The sequence below is a fragment of the Rutidosis leptorrhynchoides genome, chromosome 8 (genome assembly GCF_046630445.1).
Source record: "Rutidosis leptorrhynchoides isolate AG116_Rl617_1_P2 chromosome 8, CSIRO_AGI_Rlap_v1, whole genome shotgun sequence".
Lineage (NCBI taxonomy): Eukaryota > Viridiplantae > Streptophyta > Magnoliopsida > Asterales > Asteraceae > Rutidosis > Rutidosis leptorrhynchoides.
The window spans coordinates 313097602-313116938 of NC_092340.1; the positions used below are offsets into that span (position 1 = coordinate 313097602).

General features: G+C 34.2%; 5 protein-coding genes across 7 annotated transcripts; 2 read left to right on the top strand and 3 right to left on the bottom strand.

Annotated features, from left to right (window-relative positions):
- Positions 1 to 463: 463 nt before the first annotated feature.
- LOC139863024 (uncharacterized) lies at positions 464 to 1095 on the bottom strand. The gene has a single exon (XM_071851672.1). It carries the CDS (start codon positions 1088 to 1090, stop codon positions 587 to 589), a length of 504 nt encoding a protein of 167 aa, XP_071707773.1. The 5' UTR covers positions 1091 to 1095; the 3' UTR covers positions 464 to 586.
- Positions 1096 to 2532: 1437 nt separating this feature from the next.
- On the bottom strand, positions 2533 to 7523 carry LOC139861695 (pentatricopeptide repeat-containing protein At5g46100). 3 transcript variants are annotated; one of them, XR_011763889.1, is made up of 3 exons: positions 5535 to 7523; positions 4585 to 4659; positions 2533 to 2913 (listed from the first exon to the last, which is right to left on the bottom strand). XR_011763889.1 is itself a non-coding variant. In XM_071850173.1 (2 exons), exon 1 carries the CDS (start codon positions 6981 to 6983, stop codon positions 5550 to 5552), a length of 1434 nt encoding a protein of 477 aa, XP_071706274.1. In that variant the 5' UTR covers positions 6984 to 7523; the 3' UTR covers positions 4369 to 4659; positions 5535 to 5549. The 3 variants fall into 3 exon arrangements, 1 of the variants encoding a protein (XP_071706274.1); XR_011763891.1 differs by having other exon boundaries at positions 2889 to 2990; XM_071850173.1 differs by lacking the exon at positions 2533 to 2913 and having other exon boundaries at positions 4369 to 4659.
- Positions 7524 to 7723: 200 nt separating this feature from the next.
- LOC139863070 (uncharacterized) lies at positions 7724 to 8435 on the top strand. The gene has a single exon (XM_071851714.1). The coding sequence runs from the start codon at positions 7881 to 7883 to the stop codon at positions 8322 to 8324; it is 444 nt and encodes a 147-aa protein (XP_071707815.1). The 5' UTR covers positions 7724 to 7880; the 3' UTR covers positions 8325 to 8435.
- A 5258-nt stretch (positions 8436 to 13693) lies between these two features.
- On the top strand, positions 13694 to 16035 carry LOC139861696 (protein NUCLEAR FUSION DEFECTIVE 6, mitochondrial-like). Its single transcript, XM_071850174.1, has 3 exons — positions 13694 to 13857; positions 14110 to 14234; positions 15747 to 16035. The coding sequence occupies exons 1-3, from the start codon at positions 13694 to 13696 to the stop codon at positions 15764 to 15766; spliced, it is 309 nt and encodes a 102-aa protein (XP_071706275.1). The 3' UTR covers positions 15767 to 16035.
- A 1773-nt stretch (positions 16036 to 17808) lies between these two features.
- LOC139862171 (uncharacterized protein At4g28440-like) lies at positions 17809 to 19045 on the bottom strand. The gene is made up of 2 exons (XM_071850731.1): positions 18732 to 19045; positions 17809 to 18055 (listed from the first exon to the last, which is right to left on the bottom strand). The coding sequence occupies exons 1-2, from the start codon at positions 19027 to 19029 to the stop codon at positions 17868 to 17870; spliced, it is 486 nt and encodes a 161-aa protein (XP_071706832.1). The 5' UTR covers positions 19030 to 19045; the 3' UTR covers positions 17809 to 17867.
- Between the last annotated feature and the right edge of the window lie 292 nt (positions 19046 to 19337).

The following is a 19337-nucleotide window of genomic DNA, read 5'->3' on the forward strand; positions in this document are numbered from 1 at the left end:
AAATGTCACTCAAATAGTTGCTCCTTTTGCAATACCCCCTTAGTATGTTAAATTGAAATGGTGGATCATTTATTTAATGTTAAAGAAAAGTGTTTAATTATTTTTAATAGTTTAAAATTGAAATAGTAGTTATTTTTTTAACTACAGAAATATATTTCAGTTTCTTATAGTAACTACATACACTATTATTATTATTATTATTATTTTTTTTTACGACACAGACTTGAATTCACGATCTTATTGATAAGCTCCCTCGATACTAGTTATAACTCAAAAGCCCTTAGTATTTCATTTGATGAGAGGTACTCCGTATTTGATAAACAAATTAAAAAAAATGAGTTACACATTTAATTTCAGTTAGCAACTTTTAAAATGATTTTTGTTAGTGTATCTATATTTTCACTATAATTATTAAATTCAATAAATTTACTATAGTTGTACATTAATGCTTACAGATAATGTATAATTGACAAAAATATAACCATCCATTTACGTAACCAAACACGTTTATTTGTTCCAAATAGCATAGATCTTGACTAACCACACACACACACATGATGTCAACAATCGAGAAAAAAATACATCATTACATTGATCTAGCAAAAAAATCATGACCAATAATAGATTTATGATTAAATTGTTGATCATCAAAACAAACATAAAAATCTCCATGATCACCAAGTAAACTTGAGCTTCCAACATCATCACAAGAACTAGAAAAAGTTTGTAAAGATGCATAATTCATTGTCTTTGATGACACCAACATCTCTTTAGCCTTTTCCAACTCACCTTTAAGTCTCTCAACCTCTCTTTCGAGTCGGTCTTTCTCACTTGACACACGTTCGAGCCGATGTTGAAGCGCCTGATGTTCTGTTTCTAAACTTTGGTTTCTCCAACGAGCGCGTTTGTTCTGATACCATATTGCAATTTGTCTAGCCGGGACACCGAGTTCTTGAGCTAATTGACTCTTTCGAGTCGAGTCGAGTTTGTTGTTGAAGTTAAAACTTGTTTCTAGGAGCATTACTTGTTCATTTGTGAGCCTCTTTTTGTTGCTTTTTTGTAGGTGTTTTTTAGGTTGTGAAATTTCCATTTTTGTGGGGGTGTAAGTGAAGTGATAAAATGGGAAATTGCTTAAATAGAAATATTGGTTCCTTGAGGATCGGAAAGTCCTGATGCGACATCGTTTTCATGCATGCAAATGATCACGTGGGGGTGCGGCCCATTTACATAGTGATTGTCTAATGGATGGGATTGGGTTTTGTTTGGACCTCTAACTATATCGTCGGGTCAATTTTAGTGTCTCATCAAGTATATTCTTTACGAGTATTTTTAGTTTCTAGTTCTATATATTTTTTAATTAATTTCAAAATATCAATATTGGTAACAAGTTAACAAGCTTTAAGTCGGATTATAAAAAGGGGCTAGTTGTTTTGACCCGTTAAAGCTACAACCCAAACCCACAAACCCACCCCAAGTCGAAATTTAAAACCCGGCTCAATTGTATAACTCGGCCAGACATGAGATACAAATTGACAAAATGAAATTATGCTTACTAATCTACTTTTGCGCGAAGCTTTAACATAAGTTTGAACATAACGTATAGAGGGGCAAAATTTTATGTATACACACTTTATACATATATAGATATCAATATTGATAAATCTACTTATTTAGTTCAAAACTGATTTTAATTGAAAAATTATCAAGATATGAAAAAGATAAGTAAATTGCTGACAAATGCAAACTATGCAAACCTTAACCATTTTAGTTAAATCTTCTTCGTACAAACTCCGATTTAATTGATTCAAAAGTAAAACGTTCATGACTCAAACAAGTACAAATTACAATAATTACTCAAAATTTAGTGTGGGTGGTTGCCCCTGTTTGCAAAGTGGGTGATAAGTCTTTGTTTCCTGGTGACATACTCAACTGTGACAGCTGTATAACCTGAAATGGAACCCACTGTTATAACTATAAGTCTCAACTTTGACTAGTTTATTTTACATCCTCATTTATTTAATTAAATCAATATAAGTGTTTCCACAAGACTTGTACGTTGGCAAAATAATTGCCATCAGGTAGCAATGCAGCATGGCAACCCATAGAGTTTTTTTTTTTTTTTTTTTTTTTTTTAACGGCCAAAGAATGAATTATATAAATAAAACGATCCCTAGCAAAGACGCTAAGGGATGATTACAACGGAATAGAGAGCCATGAGTTCCAATTAGAAACTAGATGACCTCTATTTTTAATTCAACGAAAAGTAATAAGTCTAATTACATCAAACAAACAACTTTTATTACAAAAAGAATAAAAAAAAGACCGTTCCGAAAGCGCCATAAAGCCCATAAGGAAGTAATGGTGACCGCAACAATACGAGCCTTAGACATAGTCTGTAATGATTCCCATGAAGACAAGTGAGGAAAGCCACAATTTAACCAAATCCGAACCTTATGCCATAACTCACATGCCAACGTGCATTCGAAAAATAAATGCTCCCGAGTCTCAACCCCATTGTTACAAACCGGGCAAACAATAGAGTTAATGTCGATCCCCTTCGAGGAAAGATTCCAACGAACGGGAAGAATATCTAACCGAAACCGCCATAAAAAAACGTTAACCTTTCTCGGAACAAATTTGTACCATAAAGTCTCAACCGGGGACGAGGTAAGACTACTATTATCAATATGAATTCTCAAGTCTTTAACTATGAAGCCACCTTCATCACTTATGGTGCACAACCAAGAATCGCTTCTATCTCGTAACGTAGGCAACCCGATTCCGTCTAGTAAGTAGCTAAGAAGTTGTTCGTTCCGACCACGTAAATTATCTCTAGTCCACAAGAACTTCCAGTTGCCATTCACGAGTTTATCAACAACGAAATCATTCGGCTTCGTGTCTAAATGTAGCAATCTGTTATAACGATAAGCAAGACTAGAGTTACCACACCAAAGATCATGCCAAAAACGTATCGAACAACCATTACCAATCTGCAATCGAAATATGTCTCTCGGGATCAGCTCGTTATCTACATAGTTTTAGGTATTTTTAATCTAAGCAGATTTCCATGGTCCAACCAAATTCAAGGCCACATTAATTACTTTAATGAGATTATGACATTATGATAAATGTTAATCTTGACTGTTAGTAAAGGAACTATTTAGTAACTTTAGTGATGTATCCAACATCCCTACAATGGAAGACCATTAGTTGTTTTGAAAAAGTCTTTAGTAAGCCACCTAATGATCAAGACTACTTAGCAAAAAAAAAAAAAAAAGACCTTACAAGCTAGGTTGCACCTTCATTTATGGTGTTTGTTACATCAACTCTGATCAAAATGCATACATCTACATATATCTTATTAAATCATAAACGTATAGCAAATTTGATGGTTAAAAGATAACATTAACTTTTAGTACATGAAGAGGTAACATCTCAAAACATACACAATCCAGATATAGGGACATGAAGTATGTTTGGTAAGGAGTTTTTTGGAGCTTCTAATTTTAACTTTATTAAAAAGAACACGTATCCTATAAAGGGTATGTTTGAAAAAAAAAATAGTTGGTAGCTTGTAGTTGATAGCGGGTGGCTTGTAGCTGGTAGATGATAGGTATTAGCTTTTTCCTTTTTTTATGTATTTAATTGTTTGACAGAGTAGGTGGAACTGCTAAAATAAAGAGTAAATGACACAAAAGCTAGGAGTTTTTTTTTTCTCAAACGCTAGTTCGAGTAGCTTTTAGCTTTTCACACCCTCAAAAAGCTTTAAGCTCCTTTAGCCAAACGAAGCTTTTTATATGTAGGAGCTATTTCATAAAAGCTAAAAGTTAGAAGCTCGAGAAAGCTCTAAAAAACTTCGTGCCAAATATAGCCAAAAAAACTCCCTTTAGTTAAAAAAGCTTAAAGCTTTTAGACGGAAGGAAAAAGCTAAAAGCTACCAGAACTAGCGTTTGAGAAAAAGCACATGACTTTTTGTTATTTTACTATTTTTCAAAAGTGTTAGCTACTCTGTCAAACACCTAAATACTTCAAAAAAGCTTTCAACTACAAGCTACCAACTAACAACTACCAGCTAGTTTTACCAAACGCGAAGATAGCTGGTAGCTAGTAGCTGTTAGGTTTTTAGATATATTTTGGTGTTTGGTAGAGTAGCTGAATATGTTAACCAAAGAGTAAAATGACAAAAAGCTAGAAGTTAAAAGTTAAACGCTAGTTCTACTAGCTTTTAACTTTTTCCATCTGTCTAAAAGCTTTAAGTTCCTTTAACCAAACAGAACTTTTTATTAAATAGGAGTTTTTTCATAAAAGCTCCGCGCCAAATATACCCGTAAGCTAACAAAAATTCACGAACGTGAAGATTAAGACTGAATAAATTTAATGGTTAAAACATAACAACATAATCTTTGACTCATTCGGCCTTCTAGGTGTGAGTCGTCTGGTTGACAGTGTTCTAGTCCGTTGAGAGGAGCAAAATCTTGAACAAAAGATTTGTGTCATAGCTTCAATGTTTCACATTATCATGCTACAAGAAGGTTAAGTTTCATATGAACTATCTAAATATTGGTCAGATATTTAGTTACATACTCATCTCGAATGAACTGAAACAGAAACCGTGATGCAGTGATGCTTGGGCTAGTTTCGGCTTTCACATAGCATGCCCTGCAAAGTGCATTGAAAAAAATCATATCAAAGTGAATATGAATCCATGGAAGTTAAAGCTTCAACACTAGAAGAAAAATTAGTATTGTTACTTTATTACTATTAATTTAGTTAGCTTTAGCCAATTTAGCGACGAATTCCCTGAAGTAGAAAAAGTGTTGTAATCCCTTAAATTATCTGTGTTATTTTTACACAAATAAAACGAGTGGATTTATTTCCCCGAACTTATTCAAAAATCCGCATTTTATCGTATTCACAAATAAACTATCAGAAACAATCTTCGGGGACTTGATCAATACATCAAGAAAAGTTGATCGATTAAAAGTTGTCAGGTTTTTCCTGTTTGGGTTACCCGGGAAAGGCGGGTTATTCGACCCTAAACTCTATTGTACACAGCCCATCAGGGCCGGGCTGTTTCCAACCCTTCCCTGGCCACCCCAAGATTCGAACCTGGGACCTCTTGCAAGGATGTCAGGGGCCCCAACCACTGGGCTACCTTGGTCGATAAAATGCAATTTAAACCCAAAAAAACTTGCTACTAGTAATTTTAATTTGTAAATGCAGAGTTGAACCTGATGAGTTAGACCCTCCAAATGAACAAGGATTAAACATCAATGCTTTGTTTCATATGTTGTAGATCTTGTGAGAAAAATGCTCATGCTTATTTGAGAGAGACTGACCCATTAGTCCTATGAAAAACTTCTACTATTTACACTACTTGCAAAGGAGTGGCAATTTTGACCCATTTATTTATAAACGGTCCAATTTGGATATGATTAAACTCTAACGGGTCAAAAGAGTAGAACCAGAAAGGGGGAAAAAAAAAAAAAAAAAAAGAAAGAAAAAACACTAAAAAGGAAACTGGTAAGAATTACCCATTAATGGCTCTGTCATGTTTGATTTCCAAACACGAGTTCATTCATCAAGTCGGAAGCTTTTTGCGCCTTTTGCTGTCCCAAAACTCTACACACCAAATCACCCCAAACATCTTCCCCCGGGATGCATCCATCGATAACCATTTCATCAAAAACACGTATCGCCTTATAAATATCACGTTTCTTACATAATACACCAATAAGCGATTCAAACGTTTCAACATCAACACAAATTCCCTTATTCCTCATACTACAATATAACTGAAATGCTCGATTTGAATCATTCACAGAACAAAGACCTCGTACGACAATATTATGAATCTTAACGTGAAGACTCCAAGTTAGTCGCTTTATTGGAACACCCTCAAGAACCATTTCGTCAAGAAAGTTTGCAGCTTCTTGAAACTTTTGACCGTCACAATAAAGTTCTATAATTTTCCAATATAATCCCGCATCGGGGTTTAATCCTTGAAGCTTCATCCTATCAAATATCTTTAAAGCATCTAGAAGTTTCTTTTCTTTACATAATCCATGAAGTAAGGTGCTGTAAGTTACCATGTTGGGCTTGTGCCCTTTTTTAACCATCACCTCCAAAAGCTCCATGGCCTCAAAACTACGCCCGTGTATGCATAGACCATTTATAAGAGAACTATACGTATACACGTTAGGATAGACGCTTTTACCCTCCATTTCTTGAAGCAAATTCATAGCTTCATCTAAATCATTTAATTGGCATAATCCGTGGATTAAACTAGTATACGTGATAACACTCGGCAAACAACCTTTAATCTCCATCTCCTTAAAAAGGTTTTTGGCTTCACTAATTTTACCAAATTTACACAGTCCATTGATCAAAGTTCCATACGTGTACGTATCCGGATTACACCCGTGTTTAGGCATCTCACGAAAAATCCGAATCGCTGAATCCATAGTTCCATTATTCTTCGAAAGAGCCTTAATCAACACATTAAGCGAAGGAACATTGGGAGGGAAACCTAACTGTCTCATATACTTGTAGAACTTTAAAGCTACCTTTAATTGGTTTTCATCAACGAGAATAGAAAAAACCGTGACATTAGCTTTTAACGACGGTTCACATTCAGATTCTTTCATCTTTTGAAAAACCCTCATCACATCATGAGGCTTATGCACACGTCCGTAAGCTCTACAAATCGACAAATATATTTCTTCAGTAACTTTACATTCTTCTTTTCTCATTCTATCAACGAATTCCTCTGCTCGTATAAACTGATTTGCAGATAATAACTTCGAAATAATGAGTCCATACGTCTTGTGGTCATGTTGAAAGCCGTTAGCATACTCTGCAGTTGCAGAATCAAATACTATAACTGCTTTCTCTACATTTCGTTCCGCTTTAATTAATTGCTCAACTAAAGACGTTGTTACTTTCTTCGGCCATGATATGAGTGTTTTGCTTCTCATCGCCATACACCAGAAACCCACTTTCTCTTCTGGTTATAGTTCTAAAATAACGCGCTAATCTATTCGCATTTGTATAATAGTATTGTTGCTGTTAAACTATATGTCCCAAAACTCGCTACCGTTTCAAAAAAAGTACCCCATGAATCTAGCTGGCGTACGCATAGATAAAACATGGACAATGCAGAGAAAGTTGAATAACATTCTTTCTTTCAGGCATTTCATCAAACAGGTTGTGGACAATTTATAAAACAGTCATTTAAGAACACTCAATTATATGAGTCATAAGGTTACCACCTGGTTAAGGGCATAAGAATGCTAAATCTGAGAAGGACGTTCTACAATATATTATGGCGCTATAGCCAGAGAGTGATCAAGTTGCTAAAATATGCTCAGATTTCAAGTTGTTTTTTTGCCGGCAAAAAATGAAGCGTCCAGCTTAATGAAGCTATTTGGGCTGTGGGTTGATAAGAAGTGGGCCTAATGCCCGGATCCGGAATCGTTTAGACTTTGAAGATTGCTCAATTTGTTCGATAAAAATACACCATCACTTTTGTTAAATATAATTAAAATATAATATATTTAAAATGTTAAATATATAATTAAACTATAATACGGAATACTAGTATAGATATAGATAAATGGTAGTCAATACAATTATTTAAAGTTATAAAAAGTGAACGAGTATTTATATTATGATGTGTGCGTTGTTGTAACATGATTATTTCGTCACTATCTTTTACTCTTTCACTCTTTCACTAATGATTTAGATAGATGTAGTCTATAAAGAGTATACTACTATACTAGTATAACTATATTATTCTTCCACTTATTTATTAGGTTCTCATTCCATGATCCACCCTATACAAGCCAAACAACTTAAACCTCTTCAAAGCTCACACCAAAATGGATGAAACCACATGGGAACAAAGACATCAAGTTATAACACACATTCTAACTCACCCAACAACTAAACCATCTCTGCACTCTCAATTTTTCATCTCCAATCAAATCCCATGCTACCTTAATTGGGACTACCCTCCAATTTTGTGTCCCAAACACAACCAATTATTCAAATGGACTATTTCTCATTTCTTAAAAAAAGTGTCAAAGTTAGGTGCTTCTAACCAAGCTTCTTGGAGGGCTAAGTGCCCTTATCAACTACCACCACCATTGGTTCTTGCTAAAGGTGTTGAAGATGCAAAATGGGGTGATGAAGATAAGAGAGAGTATGTGAAGAAAAGACTTAGAAGTAAAAAAGTGGGGAATGATATCAACCCTTGGATTCCAATTTTGGTGCCTAACCTTATCTTGTTGTCTTTTTTGTTTTGGGATCCTTATCAAGATTAGCCGTGAAGTACATTATGAAGTCATAAAATCTATATGAAGGTTGTTTTATTATTACAGATATATGTTTTTTTACTTTTGTATATTAGGATGTTTTTTTTAATTTATTTTGGGTACAAGTTACATAAAGTGATGACGTATGGTTTTATTAATTAGGGCCTACGATTGACTTAGCGCACAAGTTATCTAAACCTTAATTCTCAACTATAAATATGGGGCAAAAACCTACATCAAGGGCACTCCTCCCATCGCATACGGCTCTCTCCATCTCATGCTAAATGCCTCTTTACGACGACTACACGATCTAAGGTTTTTTCCTACGGATCTCGTAGGGTTTTTCTCCCTCTGGTCGTCGATAGATTCCGACTATCTACCGACGGGTAATTCGTTAGCCACCCTTCCGAGATCATCATCTCGGGTACGGGTTATCACGGTAGCCGGACCGGAGGTTAACAACGTTGACGCCTAAAAAAACTCATCTCATATTATTGTTTGTGGATATATTTTCCTTCGGAAAATATATGCATGAACAAATGGTGCTCTCGTTGAGAGACGCAACGTGACGTCTCGTACTCTCGCAATCACGCGGGTATTAAAGGTTTGTCTATCTTATTGAGCTTTTAATTCGTTATATGTGGTTCAGGTGCAGGTATCTTTCGCGCAGACATTCGCGCGTTTGCGCAACTGTTCGTGCGCTCTTTTCGCGCGTTTTTCGCATAGTTGTCCGCAGTTCTACGCACACCACACATGCAGTTTTGCGCACATCTGTTCGCGGGTTTACGCGCAGTTGTCTGCGCGTGCTCTTGTGAACTTGTTTTCCACAGCCTAATGAGAAGTTCGATACGATACTTGACAAAAATATCATACCGAACTTGGGGGACTTGATGACGTATGGTTTTATTAATTAGGGCCTACGATTGACTTAGCGCACAAGTTATCTAAACCCTAATTCACAACTATAAATATGAGGCAAAAACCTACATCAAGGGCACTCCTCCCATCGCATACGGCTCTCTCCATCTCATGCTAAATGCCTCTTTACGGCGACTACACGATCTAGGGTTTTTTCCTACGGATCTCATAGGGTTTTTCTCCCTCTGGTCGTCGATAGATTCCGACTATCGACCGACGGGTAATTCGTTAGCCACCCTTCCGAGATCATCATCTCGGGTACGGGTTATCACGGTAGCCGGACCGGAGGTTAACAACGTTGACGCCTAAAAAAACTCATCTCATATTATTGTTTGTGGATATATTTTCCTTCGAAAAATATATGCATGAACATTAAGTTTTGTATTAATAATTATCTTTTGTTTAGTTGAAACGTAATTGTTTTTTAATGACAATGAACCATAATCAGAATACACTTTTAACAATTACTTAACGTAAATTTTATGCTTTTAAAAGAAAGTATGTAAAACAACCAAGGGTGATCATTAAAGTTGAAAAAAACCAACATTTAAATTTAAATTTACATTTACATTTACATGTTTTAATAAAGTAAAACATTATAAATACTACAGTTATTAATATAGTCTAACTAAATCACGCATCATTTGTAACCTTGTAATGATGCAACGATTTCATTAACGATTTTCTATCAATAAAATAGCTCCACCATAGCGTAATTATTAATTACCCAAGTTATGTCTATTTTTTTTTAGCTATTGACTAAAACATTCATTTTTCAAACGAACTATAAGAATTTCAAAAAAAAAAGAAAAAGATAATTGTTAAAATGTCTTCTCAAGTCGCAAAGTGTCTTGCGAGCCTTACGACTCAACCCATTAGTACGACAATTCAATCAGATCTCATGTTTGACATTAAAACCAAAAGTCAAATATTTTAGGCCACCAAGATAATATGTACACGTTTTGATTCAATTAAGAGTGTGTTTTGCATTAAAATCATCATCTAAATCTATCTGGATCGTCAATTTTAACCAAAAACATCGATTGATTCGAGTTTGACTTTTTGATCAAATCTAACTTTTATAATTTCGCGAGTATTAGGACTTTTTAGATAGAAATTGTTATTAGCGTGTTTTGTGTGATGTTTTGAAGTAACTTTCATGTATGTAATGACCCGGAATTTTCCGACCAAATTATACTTATGAGATTAATATTTACATAAATTAAACCATACCAACATGATAAGCAATCCAAATTGTTAGAGACTTGTGTTTTTGAAAAGAGCTTTACACAACGTTTGACCGTCCAATATGACCGATGATATCACGAACTATATAACATACGATAATTATACGTTTGTGTATATATATGTATTTATATATATTTAACATGATCTAAGGATGGTTTAACATCTCATTGTGTACTAATGACAATGAGTTATAAGTATATTTTGAAACTACTAACTTAAGTTTTCAAAACGATAACTATACGTAACATTCTTTGATATATATACTTATAATATATAATGCTTATACACGTATCGTATATATAAATATTTAATCACTTTTTAAGGACTTAAATACATAAAACAATATAAGTATATTCACAAAAGATAGCTATATTTGAATTCTCGTTCCGTTTCCTCAAGATTTCTATACGTATATCTAGGGTATATGTACCCATATCATACCCAACTTCTATACGTATTTACTATTGGTATATACACATCAAATCAACATCCTAATCAACATTATTACTGCCCTAGATATGAGGTAACTAGGATTTCTCAAGTAGTATGAATTATTAGTAAGAAAACAAAATTAGGTATCCTTTTCTTTCTTTATAAACTAAAAACGTTTTTATAAATGAACACCATTTCTTCACTCCATTTTCTCATACCTACACCCTCATTTCTCTCTCAAAATACTCCTAACTTCATACTTGATCATCTCCAAGCATTTTCCCCATCATTTAGCTTCAATTACAAGCCTTAAACACTATAAGAAAACTCTTTCAAGAACATATCAAAATAACCACCCATTTGAAGAAGTTTACTTCCAACCTTTTGATCTAACTCCACCACTCTTTGATTCCAAGATTATTTCTTATCTTTTGCAGTAACTTTGTCCAAGTAACTTGAGGTAGTAACCTTGTTCATAATCTTATTCAATTCATATTCATATAGCTATCTTATTTTGTGGTATAAAATTTTAACAACAAGAACATAGTTTGAATGATTTCAAACTTGTTCGCAAACTAAATAGATCATTCTAACTTGACTTTTAAAACACTTCAAGACCTGTAATATATCATAATGATATGCTAACCTAACAAGATATAACTTGGTTTTACAAAGAACATCTTAAAAACTGAATCTACGTCGTCCGAGTGCAACCGGGGGCTGTTTTGGGTTGGATAATTAAAAATCATCTTGAACTTTGAATTGGAAGTTCATGTTTTGGAAAAATGATATTTCTTATGAATATGTTAACACATAAAAATTTCATGGTTTAACTCAAAGTGTAAGTATTTTTAGAAAAATGATCATTAAATGTTGTTTTTATGATGGAAAATGATCACTTTCATAAGTTTCACCAAAGTTTGACCTATAACCTATGATTTTGAATACAAACTAAGGTATTTTCAGTTCATATTCTTAAAATTTGACTCGATCCAAGGAAGTGGCAAGTTGAACCAACAAAAACGGAGTTGTAATGAAGAAACTACGACTAAAACAAGATTGGGTATCCGAAGCTAGTTTAGCTACGAAAATATTTGAAGAAAAAGTAAATTAATCATATATTTTCTAATTAATATGATATTTTATATATAATTACTTATGATTTGATTTTATATATTTCAGGACCACCCGTAAACAACACGAGAAGATTAATCATAAGACCTCATGAATGTACGCAACACGTCATTTGACAACACGGTACTTTATGTACGCAACACGTCATTTGACAACATGGTACCATGGGTCGAGATTAATTCTGATCAATACGAATACGATGGGGTCTTTATTTATTTTATTTAAGCAACTAATTGTGAACCACTAACATCGGACTGCTAACTAAGGACTAAGAAAATATTAAAAGTATTAATAGTGTATATATATATATAACGATTACTTAAAAAAGAAAATATGTTGATATATTATATATATGGTTAGGTTCGTGATATCTATCGGAGACCAAGTCGAATTAAATACCTTCAAGGCAAAAGTGAGTTTCATTTGCTCCCTTTTATATATATTTTTGGGACTGAGAATACATGCGCTGTTTTTATAAATGTTTTACGAAATAGGCACAAGTACTAAAACTAATTCTACGTGGGTTTAAACCAGAAATATACCCTTAGCTTGGTAACATTAAACTACTTGTCTATGTACGGTAGGCGCGAATCCTAAAGATAGATCTATTGGGCCTGAAAAACCCCATCCTGACTATGGGATGCTTTAGTACTTCGAGGTTATTTTAAACACACCTGATCTGGTGTACTTCAGAGGGTAAAACATGAACGTTAAGGCTTGTTACCGGGTGCCTACAACTTATAGAATACTTTTATACACTTACGAGTGTACATATATTTATAAACGGAAATCTTGTGGTCTATTAATATATTGAAATGATTGTTATGATAAACCTATGAACTCACCAACCTTTTGGTTGATACTTTAAAACATGTTTATTCTCAGGTATTAAAGAAATCTTCCGCTGTGCATTAGCTCACTTTAAGGATATTACTTGGAGTCATTCATGGCATATTTTGAAAGACGTTGCATTCGAGTCATTGAGTTCATCAAGATTATTATTAAGTCAATTATAGTTGGATATATTATGAAATGGTGTGCATACCGTCAATTTTCGTTGTAAAGAAAGTTTTTCTTTTAAAAACGAATGCAATGTTTGTAAAATGTATCATATAGAGGTCAAATACCTCGCGATGTAATCAACTATTGTGAATCGTTCATAATGTATATGAACGGGTCCTTTCAATGTAGAAACTTTGGATTAAATCCAAACAAGTGTTTTGATAAATCGGTTCACATAATGCATTTCATGTTTATCCAGTACAATTTGTTAATGCATAAAGTGGATGAATTTATCAAAAATCTTGTTAGATTAAGATGGGTGATGATTCGTACACCACCTACTTTTTGGCATGCACCACCAAATGTGCTTTACAGTGTTGTACAACACAACATCATTACGCATATTTAGTGGTGTACGGCTAAAAATTGGTGGTGTACGAATCAGTCGTTAGTAAGGTTAAAGATAATACTCCATAAACAATATGATTAATGATATTAAAGTTATCAAACAGTGATAAGTCAAAGGACTCGATTAGAAGTTTTTAAAAATTGAAGGGCCAAGTATGTATGTAATCAGTAATGCTTAAATTTTCAGGCCAAAATCACAAAACCCCGATACACATTTGTTTACGCCGACCTTACACATGGCAACAGCAGCCGTCGCAGCTAGGTCCGTCTTCCGTGCCTCTTCCACCGTCCGTACGGCGGCTTCTAGAATATCCGCCAGTTCTAAACCTAAAATGTCGCCGTCAGCCCGCTCTTCCTTCCGTATTCCCTCACAAAATCCTCTTTCTCACCGCATTTTCAGGTTATTCTCTATTTAATATTCCTATTGTTTTTAATTTTTACACACTCAATTATAGTAATACAAAAATGTATTTGTGTGTGTATCAACTTTGAGTAATTGAGCTTATACTCCGTAATATAAAAAAAGTACTTTAGTTTTATATATTGAGACATTTTGTTATGTGTTACAGTACTTGTTAGTGAACATACATTATGAAATGTAATTAAGTATTAATTATAGTGCTTTGCTTTTTACTGTTGGATGTGAAATTAGGTCACCTGTTGAGATGAGCTGTGTGTCGGTAGAATCGATGTATCCGTTCCACACAGCAACTGCATCTGCGTTGCTCACATCGATGCTTTCAGCTGCTCCTCGGACTAGTGGTTGGACTCTTGATGGTATATTTGCTTTACTTCATATAATAATGTATCTGCTGTGTTGTGCAATGTGCCAAATTTCATGTTTGCCTTGTTAAGTTGTATAAAGTTATGTTATGTGGCTCTTAAAGGTAGAATATTATAATTTATACAGTTTTAGGTTCGTAAGGGTTGCAACTAATGTTCGAAGTGTAGATTATTTAAGTATATTAAGAAGATTGACCATGGATGAATAGATGATGATGATGATATCAAATCTGTAATTAACATACCTTTCTTTGTGATAATTTCAAATTCTGTTGCATGGTGTTAGTGTATAAGCTATGTTTTATAATAAAAATGACAAATTCATTGGACCATGACTGGAGTTTAATGGAATTCATGTTGAGTGGAGTTTAAATTATATTGTCATTTATGTAGATGCCGTTTATATTGTTGTGATGATAAAGAGAGTCCTATTTTCTTTATGTTCACATGCTTCTTGGAAAGTTTCAGTTTTTATACAAGCTGGATAATTTTAACTTCTAAAAAAAATATTGATGAAGCTGACGTAAATCATGTTAGTGAAAAGCGGGAAGAGAATATTGATTTTTGCTGAATTATTTTAGCTGTATACATTAGAGATTGGTTTTTTTTATTTGAAAGCAATATATCTTGCTATTTGATTTTAAAAGTTTCGGTTTATAGCACAAGTAACTTAATTTCTAGAAGCTGTGACCAAGTTGACCGAAGTTACTTTAACCTGTAGGCTAAGTTACATGTATTTCTTCTCTTTATGAAGTTCAGATGCTTGAGAGCTTCTCCTTCCATCGATTACGCGAGATAGGTTACCCAGCTTAATCTTAGTTGAGGAGAACCTAAAGTGAATAATGTATTCCTATACCATAGGGACATTATGATGATTAAGGACATGGCTGTAAAAGTCACCGACTATACCCGACTGGTCGGGAATGTGGAGTATCCGACTAGTCTCCGACTTGGTCAACTTATCCGGTCCAAGTTGTCATAAGTCCATTTTAGTTCAAAGTAGGATTTATTCGGTGAAAGTAGGTCAAGTAAAGATAAAGTCAAAGTTGGTTAACGTCCCAATCCCAAAATTAATTGTGTAAATAAAATTGACCATTTTAGGCTTAAGTTGTGATCCTCCAACTATATTTACTATTACACTCTGAAACGTGCTGCTTGTTTTACTTCTCTTTGGTATGTGTTCCATTTATGTATGTTGTGGCTACTGCACCCGCTCTGCACAGGTATCTTAGAAAACTGCCATACGCATGTTCAAGTCATCTGTTGTATTGGGTATATTATAAACCCCTTTACTCTAAGAGATGGAATATAATATATAAACTATTACTAAGCTTTTGTTACAAAAACACGTTTTAATACACAAGTAGAATTCAGATACAAATTTATCCTATTAGCAAGACCGTGTCTGCTGAATGATTTTTCTCCAAAGTCCAAACAGACAGTCTGTATGTGCTCTATTTTATAAAGTTTTCAAAAGTATGAAGCTGATTCAGTACTCTTAATCAGATTTGAACGACGATGTATGATGATTTGTTGGAAGGAACTGGACCTACTGAATGATCTTCGGAAGCAAGTCTTGGTTTACTTTCGCTATTTTAATCTTGATTATGTTATGATTATGTTTTTACCTGAGCTTTTGGATGCTAATATTGTGACATTTGTTCATCATTAGTAAACTGAACTTTTCTACATAATGTCACGTGATTAAAATTGTACTAGAGATATCCCTCACATGGATTTTGGTTTGTTTAGGGCTGTGATTCACTCATATACGGCATATGAAGAATTGCCATGTTTCCTTGTGGTTTTTATATGAGTAAATTGTTTGTTAATTGTAGATGGATGAAGTGTGCTTTTGATCAGCTCTCAAGATGTTGACAGACATATAATGGTATTGACAGAGGATTCTTATTGTTTGTACTCTTGCGAATGTGATATCTAGTTACATTTAGGGGGTTAATATTTAATAATGATTCGATTATAGACATTGTTGATAGTGGTCTGATTTTGAACGAATGTTTTTGGATTAAAATGGATGTGCTGTTGATGATCATTAATGGCCATAGATCATGTGGCTAGTGGTTATTTACACATAGCTGTTTGATTATGGTCAAATGGACAAGTTTGTTTAAATGTTATTAATCGAAGAGCACAAATTGAGGTGAAAAAAAAAATACTAGGCGCCAAGGTTGTTTTCGGTAGAACCGTGAAAACACAAAAACTGAATTCACATGTCCAAACCAAGCTGAAAAAGGAATTTAAAATGAACTACATTAAATGAACCGTCACATTTGGTTACCATTGTACACCTGTTATAACGGTAGTTTTGATCAACATTGAGAGAGATAATAATAATAATAATAAGTATTTTGCTAATGACGACTTAAGAATTGTCGTTAACACACTTTAAATTGTTATACATAACGGTTAATAGTCACTTTCTTAATAACGGTTATCAAAATGTACAATAATTAAAATCGTGTTAACATTCCTTAGGAACGTCGTTAACCAAATCTTAATAATAAAGAACATTAGAGAATAAATTAGTTTTTGAGAAAACGCAAGTTACTTAACTGAGATCAAGTGTTACCATCTTTGATAGTTAAATTCTAATACGGGGAAATTAATTGTGTTGTGCTAATTTAGAAGTAAATGAAGAAAGCCTCGAGTAACAGTCCATTGCATTGTAATACACTAATACTACAACATTTGTTTGAATGAAGTTCATTTTATTGCGCACTTTACAAGACAAACAATACCAGTCTGTTTATTGGAGCATGCTAATAAAAGAGCATATTAGGAACCTGGTAACCATTGCTAGACTTTCATTGTAACAGTTGGTCAATAACTCGATATACATGAGAAGCCCAACCAGGCAACAATTGCTAGAAAAACTGTATTGATTAACCTCTTGTAAATTAGATAATTTTGAATTATAATGTTTGTTAACAAATCGAACATTCAGGTTTAAACCTCACAAAGAAGTGGCTACGTAAAAGGTCGAAAATGGGCACAGATAACCCGGTTGGACCATATACATCTAAGAATCATCTATTAAGAACACCACGTTGCACAATAACTATATTACTCAAGTCTAACTTGGCATATAACCAACCGACAGATCTAATGGAGCTTGAGCTGGTCATCCCTAAATGATTCAGCCATTCAGGGTTGAAACATAAGCCCTGAATTAAACACCTCATGTTGCATAAATTTTGAACACTACAAAGTAGACCATACCAACGTTCACCGACACCGTGTCTAAAGAAAGTCTATATCAGATAGTTAAGCTTACTGACATTAATCAAATTTAGCTTGTAAATGAACTAATACAGCAAATGCATTAACCACAACATTGAACAAGTTAAAAGATAATATTTTTAAAGTTACCGGCCACAATACAATCTTACACACCTTATAAACCAATCCCAGTGAGGATTCATAATTCATAATGATTCAAAAGATAATCTTTTTTTACAAAGGTAACCACTTAGAAGGCCATTGCACTTAGTTCTAATACATGTTATACTTAACATCAACAAGAAAAGACTAAATCGACCCTCACCAAAACCCCACAAGTCACAGGACAAAATATACCTCACACCGTGGCCACCAGGTATTAAGTCATTATTCAGTAACATTCACCAACTCGTACTCCACCAGAGACAAATTGTTATCCTCCTTAACAGTGAAACTTGCAGGATCAGTAACCTCAATACGTCCCCATTTATCAACAGCTAGTCTCATGGAACCTTTGAACATATCAATCTTTGCATTTCGAATTATCACAGTATTCCCAGCCTTCATCAAATCAACTGCGATACAAACTTAAGCATCAGCATAAGCACCAAAAACATAATCAACTCAAAAACAGAGAAGACACAAAATAGCATCTTGCAGATGAAAAAAGAGTTTAAAGCCTCAACATAATCATGTAAACAATGACTTATCTTCAATTGCCATCGAATGTTTCGAAGACCAAATAAAGATGCAAGCGAGAGTTAATTACATAGGCGAAACTACATGGGGGTGGGGGCGCCCACCCCAATGGATTTTTTTAGTCTAATTTTTTTGGGTTTTTCGACTTTGCCTCCGGTGGATTTTTTTTTTTTCCCACAAAACCTACATATTTTGCCCCAAAAACCTATATATTTTGCCCAAAAATTTCCAACTTTTGCCCCAAAACCTTCAAATTTTGCCCAAAAACCTTCTAACTTTTGCAAAAAAAGCATTTATAATTTGCCTAAAAACCTCAATTTTTTGCCCCAAAACCTCCATATTGTCCAAAAAAATTGCTAGGGTTTAAAATTTTTTTTTTGCCCCCGTGAAAAGAATCCTAGTTCCGTCACTGGTTAATTAATTAAACATTATATGATAGCAATTAAAAACAAATAAATTCCACTATTACATGAATCAGTACATCACAAATTCACAATCAAATAAAATAACATAATCACAAACACGTGATATAAGGAAGATTAAGAAAGAGACCTTGATCGTTACGAGCAGTAAACAGAATAGTGCCAGTTTCATCACCGATCAAACACTCAGCGATACGAGTGTTGGCAGCACCACCAGGACGACTACTAAACGACGACGTACTGCGAGATTTCTTATCCAACACTGTCGTCGACGTCAGAACCTTAACGGAGAGTGTATGGCCATTGGTTCCAGGTTTCAGTTCACCTACTTTCACAAACACCGGCTTTCGTTTCACTACCTGTCTTGCACCTTGTTCCGGTTGACGGTTTTCTACCTCGGTCTCTGTTGTGTCGTTCATTGTTGCCATCTTTGTCGTTGAAATTTAGGAAATTGAGCGTAATTTGATTTTTGCCCTAATTGGTCGATAAACCCTAACCCTAAAATTATGAAAATGAGATTTGAACCACTCTTTGTTGTTGCATTCTGGGGGATTTAAAGTTTGGTGGTGTTGTCAATCTTAGCACCTAAAGATTTAAAATGTGACAGTTTTGAACCCTCTCATTTCAAGCGCCTCGTGAGCCCCTGACCCTGTAATGCAAGTCAGTCCAACAACAAAAATAGGCCCAACTTGTGGACTTCATATTACGAGTAGAAAACATTTTTTCCTGGAATTTT